Below are 18,358 nucleotides of genomic sequence, written 5' to 3' on the forward strand. Positions count from 1 at the left end.
ATTTGATCTGGCTTGAATCCTTTCAATGGATCGGTGGTAATTACTGGCTTTTTCGGCTTTGCCATATACGAGCACAGAGCGATATTATTATTGTGATAACAAAATAAAGTGCTTTTAACATCACGCCTCGGGTTAAGCAAATCATGCGGAATGAAGGTCTTATTTTTTCTTACGGTACCGACGAAAGCCACTCTACGATCCATCAACATTTCTGCCAAGTTGTATGTTGAAAAACAATTGTCAGCATAAACAGTCCTACCGCTGTCCATATAATTTTCCATCAATTTCATGACGACCCGTTCATCTTGATTCGTTTCTCGCTGGCCACCTGATGGTTTTCCGGTATAAATTATACCTTTCAAAGGGTAGTTTGAAACAGAGTCACAAATCCACCACACTTTCATGCCATATTTTGCCTGCTTCCTCGGAATATATTGAGTGAATCGAGTGCGCCCACGATATGGAAATAACTGTTCATCGACGGTTACATGACAATGCGGAGTGTATGCTTTCTCTAAATTGGCCACCAGCATGAGCCATACATCGTCCAGGGCAGCAGATTTGCTTTGCTTTAACCTCTCAGCACGAGTACCACTGTTATCGAAACGGATGAAAGTTGTTAAGCTCTTGAACCGATTCAATGACATAGTGGCCTTATAAATTGGCATATTGTAACTGGCCCACAATTCTTTCGCTGGCTGAGAATTCGAGTGGAATACACCAGCAATAAGCAGCATCCCAAAAAAAGCATACATTTCGTCTTCGTTAGTCATTACCTAAGAACGTTGTTTATTACTGGGATGCTTTTCATTCCATAGACGAAACGCTTGAACGGCTTTTCTGTTGGTTTCCCGCACAATGATACTTACGATTTCAGGAGACAGCAATAGCTTAAAAAGAGCTTTATGACTCGGTGCCGCTCCTCGTAGTGGCCCTTTACGAGTAAAAGTTGTAACATTGTGACAACGAGGCTTTGGATGGTGGAGGATTTGAATTGCACATCTTACCATCTTTCGACCTGTATATAAGGCCCTGGGTAATAGATGTGCTGCATGATTCCATTGTGGTTGAAGCCTGAAGGGCGATAGCTTTTCTATACAAATCGTCAATATCATCATGGTTTTCATCCAGAACAGCCTCTAACTCGATTTCCTGTTCTATATCTGATGCTTCACCGAAGTCATCTTCATCTGGAAAATATTCATCATCTTCTACGTCGCCACTTGTTTCAAATGGATCGGACTCCTGTCCCATAATTTCTTGAATTTGTGCCTGAAGTCGCTGACGTTCTTCCGGACTCACATTTGCTGCACTTAGCTTACGAAGCAAACGCGTCATCACATCAACTTCATCCATATTTACTTGTTCCATTTTATTTAAAAAAACACTTCCCACTAATTAAAAAAACACGTGTTCACTTTAATTTTCAAATGTCAACTAAAAAATTATCTCTGCCGCTGCCTCCGCTAACAGTTTAGTTGTTTACACCTAACGGTTAACTAATTTACATGAGAAGCTTATATGGGTCTGCACAGACCCATGTGAGCTTAATTAACGAAATTAGTTTGAAATTATTATTTTTACAACAAATATAGCAAAAATCTTAATTTTGCTACTTCATTGTTTTTAGCACACTACATTTTAGGAAGTCATGGACTAAGAAGCCTCAGATATTAAAAATAAAAGATCTACATACATTTAAAGATCGAATGGGTCTGGCCAGACCCATATGAACATCGGAGGGTTAACACATACATGCGTGTGTATGTGTGTGGCTATGTGTGTATGCCATTGAGGCAGGCGAAATAAAATCAATTGCGAACACAGCGATCGGATGCAATGCTACTTTGAAACTATCGCCAAAGGACTGTGTCGGTAATTTAATAAATTTATTATATTTACTAAGAATCCTTCGAAAATGGAGGCTGGCTGGATGGATGGATACCGACTAGATTTATTATGCCGAATTTTGTGTAAATAATAGAGGAGTAGCCAGTGGTATTTGACGGGTATTGCCATGTGAAAATAACTAGTGTAAGTAATATTAATAAAATAGAGAAATGCATACTCCTTTCTAGGTCACTAGTTCAGCACCAGGACTAAGTGGGACTAGTATCAATTGAAACTAGTTCCAAATAGGACTAGTTGTATCAAAAATAAATATTACCCATTAGAGCTAGTACTGCTTTGCCGATTATGAGCAAAGTCAGAAAGTGTCAAATTCACCGATTCAAGTCAAAATGAAAAGACAATATTCATGTTCTCAATTTAGTATATGTGGACACACTTCGGAGGATGGTTCCATATGTAGAAGTCCACGCAAGTAGGGAAAGTCAATGAATGCCATTCACTTGGGAGTGGCCTGGGCGATTGTTTTTTGCATACGGTTCAAGCAGCTCACAACTTCCGCGCATAGCCCAAGTATTCTCTGGGTAGCTTCCGATCACCGCTCCGAGAGCGAGCCAATGTGAGCAGGCGCTGCCGCCGCCACGGCATAAAAATCGTGCTTGCCAACTTCAACGTCAGGCTGGGCAAGGAGGGAATTTTTGGTCCCACAGTTGGAATATTCAGCCTGCACAACGAAACATCCAGTAACGGACAGAGGCTAAAAATAAAAATATGGTAGCCTGCAGTACAGGTTCCAGCATAAAAAGATACACCCAGCTACTTGGCTGTCTCCTGATGGAAAAACGCGAAACCAGATTCATATTGCGATAGATTGAAAACACGCTTCTAGTGTATTAGATGTACGTACGACCCGAGGACCCAACATAGACTCGGATTATTACCTCGCTGCAGCCAAACTGCGCACACGCCTCTGTGCAGCAAAAACGTAAATCTAACTACGCAAAGAATGTTCGCCACCGAAAAGCTGCAATCACAAGAGACAGCCAGAAGATTCGCCCCTCGACTCTCACTTCTGCTCTCAGAGAGTACTGCACAATAATCTGGAGTGCACGAGCAATGGAACAACATCTCTCGTTCCCTACGTACCGCCGCCGAAGAAGAAATCGGACTTCGACGAGCCCGAAAAAACAGTTGGTACGACGAGGAATATCATGCTGCCGCAGAAAGAAAAGAGGCTGCTTATAGAGCCATGCTGCGATCGGGCGCAACGCGAGCAAAGCGGGATCGCTACCGGGATCTAAGGAAGCAAGAGAGATGTATTATCAGAAAGAAGGAACGACACGCCGAAATACGTCAGCGGGAGGAGCTTTAGATTGCTGGCCAATAGGAACAACGCCCGAAAATTCTGGTAGAATTTTCGGCGGGTTGCAGGAGGTTTGAAGGCCGGGGTGTTTTCCTGTAAGAACATAGACAGCGATTTGGTGACTGACATCCAGAGTGTACTTAAATTATGGAGGGAACACTTCTCGAACCTGTTAAACAGTAACAGCTGCGCACGTCACAGAGAATGTGAAGATCCCGATACCCCAATCAGTGACGGCTCCGACTGTCGTTCCGTTACCTGACCGCGACGAAGTGAGAATAGCTATAATGCGACTAAAGAACAAGAAAGCGGCGGTGGCCGACGGACTGCCGAATGAGCTATTCAAACGCGGCGGCGAGGAGCTGATATGGTGCATGCATGAGCTTCTATTCAAAATATGGCCGGATGAAAGCATGCCTGCCGATTGGAATTTAAGTGTGCTCTGCCCAATCCATAAGAAGGGCTATTCTGCAATCTGTGCCAATTATCGCGGAATTAGTCTCCTAAATATCGCGTATAAGGTTCTAGTGAGCGTATTGTGTGAAAGACTGAGGACCACCATATACCAACTGATTGGACCTTGTCAGTGTGGCTTTAGACCTGGAAAGTCTACCATCGACCAAATATTTACAATACGCCAAATCTTGGAAAAGACTCATGAAAGGAGAATCGACACACACCATCTTTTCGACGACTTCAAAGCTGCATTCGACAGAACGGAAAGGAGTTATCTGTATGCCGTGATGCCTGAATTTGGTATCCCCGCAAAACTAATACGGCTATGCAAGATGACGTTGCCCAACACCAGCAGGGCCGTCAGAATTGGGAAAAACCCCTCCGAACCGTCTTTCTGCGAATTTCATCATTTACAGTTGAGTTTTAAAGATTGACATATCAATGCTTTCACTTCAAGCCGACCATTTTTATTTTTGTTTCAAAGTCCATATACCTCAAATACCGCTTTCTTATTTGCTACGCGGGACCGTACCCGCAGATATTTGAACGAAAATTGCTCATTAAAAGTAAAAAGGATGCCATCTTTTAAATAAAGGTGAGCTTGCACCTCTTGAGGTAATAAACACCTTTTCTGCTTTCTCTATAATTCAATTGTAAGTTTGGTTCGTAATTTTTTTTTATTCAAAAGGCAACTATTTAAAGACGAACCAACGTATAAAAGTGCATTATTTTTAAAAGCTCCACATTAGCGTAGCTAATGATATTTTCAACTTTCACATCAATTTGATTTGGGTTCGCATAAAATCATATCAAAGGATTCACGCGCCTAGCTGCCAGCCAGCTGCGAAAGCGAGCAGCAACAGCAGCACTACGTCATCAGCCGTCGGCTCATTTCACTCCGTTGCGTAGTAGACAAATTTAATTTCAAACTTTTAATAGCCTCCCAAAGCGCATTTGTGCGATGTTGGCGGGTTTGTTTACACGAGTGCGTGCGACAGTTAGTCATAATTTTACGCGGCCAGTTGTTGCACAAAAACAAAGTGTGCATCTTCTTTTACGAAAACCTATCGGTCATAGGTATGCTTACATTTGCTTACATTTAATGTGAAGTTTGAGGCTGTATCAATATTTGCTTTGTTGGCGGCCCAAGAAGGCAGTTCGTCATACTAATCTGGGTGTGGTGGCGGTGGCATTATTTGGATGGGAAAGTTTGTGTTATGTTGTTTGATTGTATGTATTTGTGATTATGGAAAATATGAATTCTCATTTCTAAGGCTTAAGTTTCAATTACTTTAATTAATTTTAAATCCATACTCTGCTTTATTTCTTTCCAGTATCTGATTTCACCGAAACCCTTTCCCATTTATACGAGGAACACGCAACTGCCCTACAAACTTTAGTCTCCAATTATCGTAAAAAGAATGCAGAACTTCGCAAAGAAAGGTAAGAATACAAATACAAATGCAAGATATCGGATTCCAAAGGGTAGGCAAATAGAATATCGACAGGATTTAGCACTGCCGACTGCAAGAGCCGCACAAGGGGACCAATCTTCATGGATTCAGATGCCAACTTTCTCAATAAATTTTAGTATTTGTCCTATTTTCTTCATTTATCCTCCTACCAATTATTTGATGCAAAATGGTCTAAGGCACAGAATTCGAATCGAAGGAAAATATTGTAGTGAAGACTGCAGTGAATTTGTTTTTTTGTTTGATCCTGAAATAAGCATAAAAGCTGTATTTACTGAAAAAACTATAATCGGCCTCCTAAATAACACCAGCCCATGCGTTACTCGACATGTTCTTACTAATTTTCATCCTAAGTTACACCCTACAGTTTTTGTAGATAGGTAGGCGTGGTAGGATATCCTATGGATCTAGATGAGTAGGTCCTCGCCTTGCACGAGTTGCGCATTTGCAGAAAATTTACTCTGATGCTTCATCACCCAGTTCACCAAAGCGAAAGATGCTTGATTCTACTAATCTTACTTACCTGATAACTTCTTGGCGCAATAACCGCTTAAGGGATTGTGGGTGAGCTTCGCAAAACATCCCAGTAGTTTTTTTTTTCGTGTTAACCGACGCCAATTGGATACAGCAAGTGAAGTCAAGTTCTGATCCAGTTGATCTTTTCAACGTAGAAGAGGTTTTCCTCTTCCTCTGCTACCACCAGCTGGTCCCGCATCGAATACTTTCAGAGCCGTAGTGCTCGTATTCATTCGGACGACATAACTCAGCCAACAAAGTCGCTGGATCTTTATTCGCTGCGTTATGTCTATGTCGCCGTGAAGATCACGCACAGCTTATTTTTCCATCTCCTATGGTTCTCGCTCTCACTAACGTGCAAAGGTCCAAGAGCTTGCAGAGAATCTTTTTCTTAAACACTCCAAGGGTCGCTTCATCGGATATTGTCGTCGTCCAAGCTTCTACGCCATCACCTTTTGTTCGTCGAGAGCGGACTTCACTACTCAATTGCCTACTTAGCCCAAAGTAGTATTTGTTGGCAAGAAAGATTTCCCGTTAGATTCGAAGACGAAGTCTCATACAACCTCGAAATCATAACGAGAACAATGCCAATACGCGAGTCCGTTGACCGTTGGTTTATTGACCGGAGGTGCTTCGTTTTGTCCTCATTCACCACCAGACACATTCGTTTATCTTCTTTATCCAGTTTGGAGAAGACAGAACTAACAGTGTGGGTTCTGAGGCTGTTGATGTGAGTATCATCGCCATAGCCTAACAAATGTACGCTCTTATAAAAAATTGTGTCTGATCGAGTAAGTTCTGCGGCGCGCACGATCTTTTCCAGCATCAGGTTAAAGAAGTCACATGACAGCGGGGCACCCTGATGCGATAACAAAGACAACAATGTTCTGTATAGTGAGAGTTCGTAAGGTCTTTCTATTCACATTTAAGAGCCTACTTGGCACTCCTCAAGAGGGAAGTATAAATTATTTTGGCTGCTTCTTCCCTAGCTCTTTATTCCTCTCCTATTCATGCAGCGTCATATGAATGGCGTTTTCTTCCAGTCTTTGTCAATTTTTTGTATGGAATCTTTGGTAAGGTTAGGTAGTAATGGTTGCCCAGAGATTGGACCGACTTGGACGAAAGAAGTTTGGTTCATCCTTTGTGATACCATTGGAAGAGGAGGAAAAGAGGTGAAGGAAAAAGCGATAGGACGCAAAGGAGAGGGGTGGGGAGGGTTGAGTATTTGTGGACCATGAACGGTGACTAATTTGCGGTTGTGTTAGCCGTTTTATTCTGCTGATGCAGTTCATCAGATTTTTGATGGATCTTTGGTAAGCTTGCAGAAGGGTTTTACTCCAAAAAAAGTTGGATGTATAATCTAGTTCCGCCGGGTGTTCAACTTGTCCGTTGCTGTGCATGTAAAATGCTCCATATAAAATTCTCTGTCTCGACCAGATCTCGCGAGGTAAGAATAACTCTATGGGGTTCACGGAATTCTATTTTAGGCCGGGTAAAATTAAAAGGGTATACCTTAATTATTCATCTCAAGATACCCACTGATGCCGCGTACTACAAATGAAGATCGATACAAAAGAGATTATATTTTCAGATTAAACTATTATAGACTGCATACAGATGGAAGTACGTCCGAGGCAGATAATCGCCTCTCCGTGGGCCATTAACTCAGCTTGAAAAAGTTTAAAATAGTTCGGTGGCATAGAATGAGATTTAGTGCGAGCTCTTTTGAGTATATCGAGTTGTTAATCTCTCTATATTTGAGGATACTTTACAGAATTCTAGCGTAAATGAAGGCTGGATCTTTCTATACTCGAGCCGCATGCAATCTAGTTGCGTTGCAGCTGGTCTGAAGCTTGCGATAACAAATATTGGAATGAGGAAACTTTAGCATCGTGGGTTGTAGAATCGCGTTAAGGACGACGGGCACTGCATTCGTGCACGAATTTAATGATACCCGTTTTTCATTTCCCCCATTTTTCTTCCAGATGTAATATAGTTTTGGTATCGCTGATAACTCCACCAGAAATCATTCTATTCCCATTCAGCGTTGAGATCTAACAACAGTCTCCAGAAAGATATAGCAGAATGCTCTTTCTATGCGGGGGATAAATTCTTTAAAGGAAAGTCCCTTATTAATATTGAAAGCGAGCTCATGGAGTTCACTACCATTTAGCTATATGCCTTCAAGGCACGCGAGTTTGCAATGCACTATGTTGTTTGCCGATAGTTGTTGTTGCATACGAGCGTTTGAAAGCCTCCATGGAATATTAAGAAAAAAAGAAGTTTATCAGCCTTCACTTGCGAGGCCCTACGCACTTTGGGAATTAATTCAACCCTCTCATTATATGTATCTACTTTCCCTCTCCTCCTGTTTGTGTTTCAGTATTTCTAATCTGATTGTGATAATCCATAGAGATGAACTTTTGGGAACAGAAAGTTTTCTTACGAATATTCAATAATTTTTAATTTTTAATTTTTTGATATAATTAACATACAATTTTTTCTCTTCTTTAGACCCGACTGCCATATGGCAATTTTCCAAACATGGGAAACATTCCTACAGGAGGTCGAATCCGATTCTCAGGCATCAAACGATGTGGCCAACGTGCTTTCACGTCAGGTAAGTGAATTTGATGTGCGCACAAATAACATTATCACCTCCAGCCATCACTTATAATACATATACATAAATACACATATACATACTTAGGTGCACGTTCTTTGAAGTCATATGTACGTACCCTGCTAGCTCTCAAGTACATTACTAATTCCTTTGAAGCAGACGGCATAGTAAACTGACGCATAGATGATTGACTACACCAATACTCGTACTAATACTCACCTAACCCTCACTACGCGTATCATTAACGTTTGAAGTTGAATAGCGGAGCGTTAGCATTGCACATTGCAACTAGTTCAACTCTAGTCACTCTCGACTTCTTCCATCCATTACCGGTTTGTGCATTGAAATGTTTATGAGTAGCTGCCTTTTCACTGCACGTAAATTGTGGTCATCAGCCACTTTATAGAGTTAATTAGCTAAATTCTAACCGCAACCGCAGAAACGCCAGTGAGTTGAGCAATTTTCTACATACAAACTATTTGCAGGAATACTCTTCAGGGAAACCGAGTTGTTCGAAATGGAATAAAATAAAGTACAACTAATTGAAATAAAGTTAAAACTAAATTTACCAAAAATAAATAAAAAATAGTGCGATATATGCAAATAATTAGTAAGAAAAATAAAATCAAAATCAAACCGAAATGAATATAAAAAAATTAATTAACAAAGTAAAGTAAAATAGAATATCATTTAAATAACAACAACAATAAAATAAAGTAAAGGCAAATAAAACAAAATAATTAAATTAAAAACAAAAAATTATATAATTTTGAGTACAGAAAATAGTAATAAAAAACAACTAGACCGGGTGCTAGTAGATTGGATTCGTTCGGTGCTGGCCCAAAGAATCGTTTCGGTGCTAGCAGAGGAAGAACTGATGGTGTCATCTGGGGTTAATAGAGGCTGCCCCCAAGGCGGTGTGCTGTCTCCATTGCTCTGGTGCATGGTAATCGATCCTCTACTCACCACCTTAAACGATTCGGGAGTCTACGCACAAGCATATGCACAAGCATATGCAGTCCAGCTATCCAAGGAAATTAAATATCTTGGAGTAATCCTCGATAGTAAGCTCCTATGGACATCACACGTTGAAACAAAGGCATCCAAAGCACTGACAGCTTTCTGTCTTTGGGAAAATGTGGGGTCTCTCTCCTAGCAAGGTCCTATGGATCTACACGGCTATGGCCTTAGAAAGTAACGAAATCTAACACCATATTGCACGGTGTCCCGTTGCAATATAAGTTGTGGCCAAAAATAGTAAACGTGGTGGTGTTTCAATGAAACTTGGTCGATGATCTAATTCCACTAAGAAGAGAAGAGTTATAAAATATGATCTTTACTGGTTTCTTTTCACGCCTCTCGCTCCCGCAGATTTTTAAAATTTGCTCAATTTCACTGAAATCTAATCTACTCAGCTGAAACTTGACTTGAGAAACTTTATTTGCCTCTACACCGCAATCTTACACAGACCGAGAATGACATGTCGGGCATAGCCATTGACCCAATTGGAATATACTCGCATAACGTCCTCGCTTGTTGAAGCGTATCCTGCGGGGTATTTTGAAGCATACAAATGTCTGCTGTAGTCAACACCGCTTGTTTGACTTGTTTGGTTTGATCTGCATCAGCATGAACAGCAACCGCAGCTGCGGCAATGATAGCCAAGCTAACAACTCTTTTAACTGTTGGCAAAATTTTCCACCGCCGCAATGCAAATTTTAATAAGCGAAGGACTACGGGTGAAGCTTGACATATTTGTACGTGTGTACGACGCTGGTGTGAGTGTGTGTGCGTTGTTGGTTTACCTTTGGCAAGTTGTTCTTACTTTAGCTGTAAGAGAAAGACTTTGCTACATACATGAAAAAAGGTATGTGAGTGGGTTTAAAAGCCGTTTTGTTAGTTGTTGTTCTTTTGTTAGGTAAGAAGTTACTTACTTTTATGGTTATATTAGTAGCAAAAGGTGATTTAAGTTTTGTGGGAGAATATTTTGATAATATTGGTAATTATATTCAGCAAACTACCCAGCACTGCTAAAAATGCCTTTCTGGTTAAGCGTTGCTTTGAGCGGGCGATTGACATATTCAAGCATTTAACTACCGGTATTTGACGTTGGATAAAAAAAAAATTAACAAATTTTCATTAAAATTTCGCACTTTCCAATCAGAATGTGTTTAGAAAAACTCCGTGTACACAGTTTTATACCCTTGAATTTGGATGCAATGAAATGGAAATCGAGAAGGTCGATGTAGCACGAACTTACAGATGACGACATCTCATGGGGTGGTGCAAAAATAACAGCACAGAACCGAGTCTTGTCAAGGTCCTGTGCTCCCGAGAGAAGTGAAGAAGCAAAAGAAGTACAAAAAAATGCAAATTTTAGTTGACTCAAAAATCGCTTTGCTTTTTTAAATGTTGGTTTCACAGGCCGCCTTGCACTTTCTTTATAAACTGAATGCTCGAAATTTGTTTATGGGACAGAAAACACCTTGCAGCGTCTGCATAAGAAATTGCCAAACATCAATGAGAATTCTGAGATACTTGGAACTTGCATTTTTTCATATCAAAACTCAAACAGCTTCGAAAATTCGCACCCGCATTTATTTTAAGGAAGGAAGTCCATCTAAAATTTTCATAAAATCGATTTTTTGTTAGTTTTCGATATTTCGAAAGTATAGTATCTTAAGAATATACTGTGAATTTTTCAGGCGGAAATTCCTAATAAAGGGTGGTTAAATTTCAAGAGCCGATGTCGAATGTTAACCACACCTAAATGTCAAGTTTTTTTTCTGCATTTCATTTGACGGTTTTCAATCTCAGACTAACTCAATTTAAACCATGGAAAGATAAAAAAAATACCAGTCTAACGGTTAGACGCGATAGAAGTGAAACCTTCCGTAAAACAAACTGAGAGAGAATGAGACGAAAGCAGCATTAGGAGCGGGATAATTATAGGTTCATTATAATATTGCTATAAAGTTCATATTTTATTTTCTTCATTTTATTATTATTCATCCTCAATATTTTCAATTTCAACAAATGATACGAGTGGCTTATGATAGCTAAAATATGATACAAATGCTTTGGTTTCGATGTTGTCAACATATCTTTGAAATACCGGTCAATTGTTGTTTTTGATCGTGTTGTCGATTCAGTGCGATTGTTACACATTTTTAAATTGAATGTTGTATTGAGAAAGTCAATTGAAGGAACCGCTGTGTCCAATGCAAAATTTACGTTAAAATCATTGGAACTTTATTGTAATCTTTTCTAAATATCCGCGATATTTCTGGTGTATACTTTATTAAATTTTCGTGAATGAATTCCGTGATGCTATTTATTGATTTTTTTTCTGTCGATATTCACGACACTTTTCTGCATTATTTTTCGGCATAATTGCGGTAAATATTTAAAAATGAAAATATTTACGAATATAAAAATACACACGCGGTTGCTATTATGAGCGTCCCCAGCAAAACCTGCGTGACCGAAACTCTAACACAATTACATTTTTTTGAATGTTACAAACACATATGCACGCAGGTTTTGCTGGGGCGTGACCGAAACTCTAACACAATTACACATATGCACTCGTATTTGTTTGAAAATCGACTTTTTTTTTGGTTCTCCGTCACCTTTGGAAAATGTGTAAACAGTAAGCAAACTTTATTCAAATATTTTCCCTCATTTTTGCATCAGTAAAATTAAACAAACGCCGTAGCCGAATGGGTTGGTGCGTGACTACTATTCAGAATTCACAGAGAGAACGTCAGTTCGAGTCTCGGTGAAAACACCGAAATTAAGGAAAACTATTTTTCTAATAGCGCTCACCCCTCAGCAGGCAATGGCAAAACACCGAGTGTATTTCTGCCATGAAAAAAAGCTCCTCATAAACATATCATAAAATAAAATAAAATAACTGTATAAAAAAATTTTTTTTCTTGTGATTCGAACCAAGAATTTTGGATCGGAAGCTCACATTGCTAGCCGCTCGGCTATCGCGCCATGCTGTCGGCGCTGGCCTAAAAGTTATTTAGTTCGTCGCTACGTTTATATGTAATATTCGTAACCAAGAGTGTCGCTTTTTTCGTTTCACTTTTTCTCAAATCACTCCCAACGATTCTAAAGAAGTTTTCACTTCAAAAATCGAGCAAAGCGTTAAAGTTATTCAGGCTAATTATGAAAACGGGCGTTCAAATGCATATCGCGCACTTCGTGATTTTTTCGATCAACTTAATCGTCCAAATGTGCGTACAATCGGAAAAATTGTGCAAAAGTTTGAGCAAACCGGGTCTGCAGAAGATGTGAAAACACCAGTGCAGCTCGTACTGCAGAAAATATTGCTGTTGAAGAGCCGTTCACCTCAACTCGTCGTCGTGCTCAACAATTGCGCCTCTCACGCTCGTGGTTGATGAACATTATATACATAAAGACTTGCATTTACACGCTTGCAAGGTGCAATTGAATCAAGAACTAAAGGCTCTTGACCATTTCATTCCATCGTCAATGGCCAGAATGGTGGCAGGAAATGGCAACAGTGAATGACCAATTTTCGAAGAAAATCATCTTCAGTGCTGAGGCACATTTTCACCTCAGTGGATTCGTCAATAAGCAGAACTGCCGCATTTGGGCGAATGATAATCCAAGAGGGATTGCCGAAAAATCAATGCACCCACAAAGAGTGACTGTTCGGTGCGGTTTATGGGCCGACGGCATCATTGGGCCGTATTTTTTCCAAAATTAAGCCGGTCAAGCAGTTACTGTGAATCGTGTTCGCTATCGCGAGATAATAACGAACTTTTTATGGCCCGAATTGGATGATATGGATGTGGACGATATGTGGTTGCAACAGGACGGCGCCACTTGTCACACAGCTAACGAAACAATGGCTCTTTTGCGCGAAAAATTTGATGGCCGCCAAGATCATGAGATTTGACACCGTTGGACTTCTTTCTTTGGGGTTATTTGAAAGAAAAGATGTACGTCGATAAGCCAGCAACAATTCAAGAGCTAAGAGATGAGATGATTCGGCACATTAACGGCATAGAACCTCAATTATGCCTCAGCGTCATCGAAAATTTGAACCATCGGATGGAGGTGTGCCGCCGAGACCGCGGCGGCTATTTGGTCGATATTTTGTTCTATGCGTAATTGAGTCATACCAGTATTATTATCATAAAAAGAAATGAGAATAATTTCTTAAAAAAATTGTATTTGATTAAAAATTATCACCGGGCCTTAAAACTTAACCACCCTTTATTGTAGCTTCTATAGCCCATTAACTATGTAGAGAGCGGTCCGCAGCGCCTGTACGTCAAACTTTAAACTCATTTATCTCGAAACTGTATTTTTAAAAACTGCTCGTTTTGTAACTCGAAAAGTTATCGACCGATTTGTTTGAAGTTTGGTGAGGCCTTTCTGTACATTAGTATCGGAAGTATAAACCTAAAATTTCATATTTTTCGCGTTGATAAATTACTTTTTGGGGGTTGAAAATGTCAATAATCATTTTGACTTTTTTTCAAAGGCTTATTTTATAATTAATTTTATACATGTTTTTTAATTTTATAGGTTCATCCTTTCCGTTAATATGTATAAAAAAAACAAAACAATTTAGTTTTATTGTTTCAGATCGATAGATTAAGAGTAATAAATACAGTAGTTTGGGACTTCGCGCCGTAGGCAGCCGACAAGAAATGATTCTAAGCCGCTATTTTGGAAAAAAAAAAATTCATTTTTTTTTGTACTCTCGACAGGTTAAATAAAGTTGTGTTAAAGTTTCAAAATAATATATTTATTTTATCACCTTTAAAAATTTATTAAAAAAAAACACCGATTTTGAGGCTTCCATATGGACTTCCCCATTAAAAAATCTAATTAAAACTGAGAAATTTTGATGAAAATTTGTTGAGCATTTTTTTTAATTTATGCAAGGTTTGAAATTTGAAGTTATGTCATAGAAGAAACCATATCACCAACAAAAAAAGTTATTAAAATTATATAGGCGCAAAAAAAAAAAATTTCCAAACTTGTCAATAAATGCCGGGGCTATAACTATTTAATACACTTTATGTATCTACCCGCATCTCGATTTCTTTAGGCGGTTACAAACAACCATTATGTTTGCACAATTACATGTACTATAATAACAACAACAACACTACTGCGAACGCGTATCAAAACTCCCACGCTACCTTTGCTGCCATTCGCACTGCGCTGAAAATTCACCTTTTATATTCCCTGCTAATTGCTGATAATAATAAAACTTTATAGGTAACTGCCAGCAACAATGAAACATGCAACAAGTGGCTGACAGCTGTAAACAAAAATTAGCTTTGTTACAATGTTGCCCTGAGGATGCAGTAGGACTTACCGTTGAGGGTGATTTCGTCTTAACCACAACACATTGTAATGAGAAAATGAAAATGATCTTGCATTTTTTTTTTTTTTTAATCTGAATATTTAAAGTACGAGCTAATTTATTTTCCACTGATTAATTTTTCAATTTACTTTGCAGGTGTCACGTCCAATGCTCGATAAATCCTTTCATCGTAAAGTTCAAAGTCGGAAAATTTTCACACACAGGGAGTCTTTTGAGACTATTATCGCAAAGACTGATGAGAAGCTGTCGAAGGTGAGTAGTTGAGTGAAGTGAAAATGTATGAAATGACCCCTTGTTTCGCGCTGGAACCATAAGAAACCATGGAAATAATAATAATAAAGTATATGAAATAATGAATAAAACCACACAATACTTAACGGGGGACATAACCAGACCACAGCTGAGGAGGTGAAATGAACTTTGTAGGAAGAAAAAGCGGCCCAAAGTAAAAATTGAAATAAAAAATAATAATGGAAATAAAAAAAAGAAATAAAAAATAATAACGAAAAGTAAAATATGTAAAGTTTCAATACTTTAATGCAGCGCTAAAATATTCATGCCGACAAATGCACTGCTCCCTTTTCATATATGCGGATAAATATGCATGTAAACATATGCACATACAATTATTTAAGAAACCCGTTGTAGTCGTAGGGTGTTTTCCTGCAAGCTCACCTGCATGCCTTACTGGATACATTAACGCGTCACGTACTGCAACGATGCTGTTGGGCATTTCCTTGTGCTTGCTGAGCTGCCTTCGAAAGGATAAATAAAGCATGAGAAGAATTGCGAACAAAGGAGGAAAGTATAAAAGAAAAAAAAAGAAATAAATAAATAATACTCTTGTAGAACAAAGTAAAGCTGATATGAAGGGAACTAAAATCACCTTTGAAGCACAAAACTTGCACAGGTGACTCTTGCAACGACACGGCTTAGCAGGACGTTTGCAAAGATATCTTTGTCCGTATATATGTAGACCAGGTTTTTCTTTACAAATATGCATTTACATACATATGTAGGGTACAGTGAAAAGCAAAACTACCCAGCAAGCACGCAAGTTCATGAACTATTACTGCATGGGAGTCATACTATTTCGAGTGTAACTAGAATTGTACTGGATGCCTTTGACCCAGTTGAGGTGTATTACTATTTTATTACTATTATACTCCTTTGACTAGGCTGTAGGTAGGTAGGTAAAATGGCAAGAGTACCACAAGCACACTTCAACTAGCACTTACGTGCCGTTTTGATACCATAATGTGGTCCAGTACCTGTGCAAAGAAACATTTTTTGAGAAGAGAAACCTTCTACAGCCATCCAGTGCTGTTGATGTAGTGGAGGAGAGAAAAGGGATCTAGGCTGGAAAATTTCTTCAAGTCATCCCCAAAGGGCACGCTAAGGAGTCTCAAGCGCCTAGCCGCCAAAGCCAGACATTTGCAGAGAAAGTGTTCGATCTGCAATAGGGGTTGTACGGAATTCCAAGCTTCTCCACATGAGTACCGATCACCCAGTGACCAGTGAATACCGCAATGAGTTTGGAAATTGAATGGCGGGCTGTATTGTGAAGCTCTTCAATATAAATACTCTAGTTTATGAACTAATATCTGGTGGAAGTCATACAAGTTCTATTGTAACTAGAACTGTACCAGTTGGAAAATGCCCAATTAGAAGTGGATGAAACAGAAATATTATTCTATTACATCAAGGTGGTAAAAAACCCTAATATTCAGGAAAATTTTGATTCAGGAAATGGTATTTGATGGAGAAAGTGATAATAATTCGAGAGAGACTAGTTCTGAACTAGTGCCAAAAGTACTAGTTGGGTGTCTATGTCAAATCTAACATCATTTTGTTATAACCCTGCAGTGCAAAGCGCAACTATTTAGTGAAAATACTCTAGTTTATGAAACGGTATCTGATGGAAGTTGTACCAATTAGAAGTGGGTATATATTATAGCAATACTGCTTACATCTTTAATACAAGCGAAATTTTGATTCGTGAGCTGGTGTTTGATGGAGGCAGTGATACTGGTTCGAAAGTTACTAGTTCTGTACTAGTCTGAAAATCACTAGTTTGAAGTGTATGCCAAACTAACATTATTTCGTTACAACCCTGTAGTGAAAAGCGCAGCTACACCGGAAAATTCAGCTTCATAAACTGGTATTTAATGAGGGAAGTGATACTAGTTCGAGTGAGGCTGGTGCTGCACTAGTCCCCAAAGTAGTAAATGAATGTGTATGCCAAACTAACATCATTTTGCTACAACCCTGTATTGAAAAGCGCAACTATATAGCAAAATTCTGCTTCATAAACTGGTATTTGAAGAAGGAAGTGATACTAGTTCGAAAGTGACTAGTTTGGTACTAGTCCCAAACCACTAGTTTCAAGTGTATGTCAAACTAATATCATTTTGTTACAACTCTGTAGTGAAAAGCGCAACTATACAGCAAAATTCAGTATAATAAACTGGTATTTCAAGGAGGAAGTGATACTAGTTCGAGTGAGGATGGTTTTACTCTAGTCTCAAAATCACTAACTGCGTGTGTATACCAAACTTTTACTACATCCCTATAGTGAAGAGCTCAACTACTCAGCGAAATTTAGTTTCATAAACTGGTGTTTGATGGAGGAAGTGATACTAGTTCGAGAGGGACTAGTTTTACTCTAGTTGTAAAATGACAAATTTGAGGTGTATACAAAAAAAAAACACATTCCTATTTAATAGGGAAATCTTCAAACGTTAAGGATGCGCGAAATGAGAACTAAACGAATACAAATGTCGAGTGAACTATTTTCTTTTTCGTCTCTTTTGAACTAGTTCACAACTAGAATGACACTAGTGTCTAATACCTAATTCGTTAACTTGTGTGACTCTGATGCAGAGGCTAGCTAGTTCGCTAACTGGTATAATACTGATATAACGCTTGGCCCAATTAGTTGTTATCATTCAAAAAAAGACAGCAGCAGAGCAACCTGATTACTGGTTATCTTAGTGGCTACCGCACTGACAGTCAGAACCAATGGGTTTGACTGCAGGGTAAATATTATTATGCATGCATATGTATGTGTACAAGCAAACTTGACGAGCGTTCGCATGAGTGCAGCTTAGACAGGCTTACAACGCATTTATAGCAGCAACAAACAGCAGACACTAACATTGAAAATGCCACAATTTATCAGCTTAAAAGCAGGTGGATGACATCGTAAATTACATAACTTTTATGGACACTCAGGCAAACGAGTGCTGTTCTTTGGGTTTTGCGTAAATAATGTGAATGCATTTATTTGTAGTATCTGACGTTCCATATGAGCGCCTCAGAATTCAGTTGCACAATTCGCTTTCTGTAAGTAATTTGTTTAACACTTGGTGAAAGAGCTGCTAAGTTTTCGATACAAAGAGGAAAGAATTAATCTAGACTATACTGAAGTTATGAAATTTTGTATGATCATGGCTACAAAAAAAGAAATATCTCAGATGCATATTTAGAAAGGCTGACGCTTCCACAATTACGTGCCGCAATTTCAGGCGAATCAGGGTAAAGCTGAGCGAGTGATAACAATTCTACTGAAAGGATATATGTCAAAGTTTCAGGCCACTCAGTGCAAAATTGACGGAGTCACAGCATCTTTACCGAGGAGATTTCACAGTTTTTTTTGTTTTACAACTGATTTTCATGGAAGATTTTATACGTTGTGTTGA

The 18,358-nt window shown here is 38.9% G+C and overlaps 1 protein-coding gene across 1 annotated transcript in view; it reads left to right on the plus strand.

Moving 5' to 3' along the window:
- Positions 1–18,358, plus strand: part of LOC129243579 (uncharacterized) — a 112,395-nt gene that overhangs the window by 71,566 nt on the left and 22,471 nt on the right. The window contains exons 3-5 of the mRNA XM_054880699.1: positions 5,002–5,110; positions 8,170–8,275; positions 14,793–14,909. Of these exons, the coding sequence (XP_054736674.1) occupies positions 5,002–5,110; positions 8,170–8,275; positions 14,793–14,909 (332 nt within the window). The remainder of the gene's footprint in view (positions 1–5,001; positions 5,111–8,169; positions 8,276–14,792; positions 14,910–18,358) is intronic.

This window comes from Anastrepha obliqua, chromosome 4 (assembly GCF_027943255.1).
Source record: "Anastrepha obliqua isolate idAnaObli1 chromosome 4, idAnaObli1_1.0, whole genome shotgun sequence".
In the NCBI taxonomy this organism is placed as follows: domain Eukaryota; kingdom Metazoa; phylum Arthropoda; class Insecta; order Diptera; family Tephritidae; genus Anastrepha; species Anastrepha obliqua.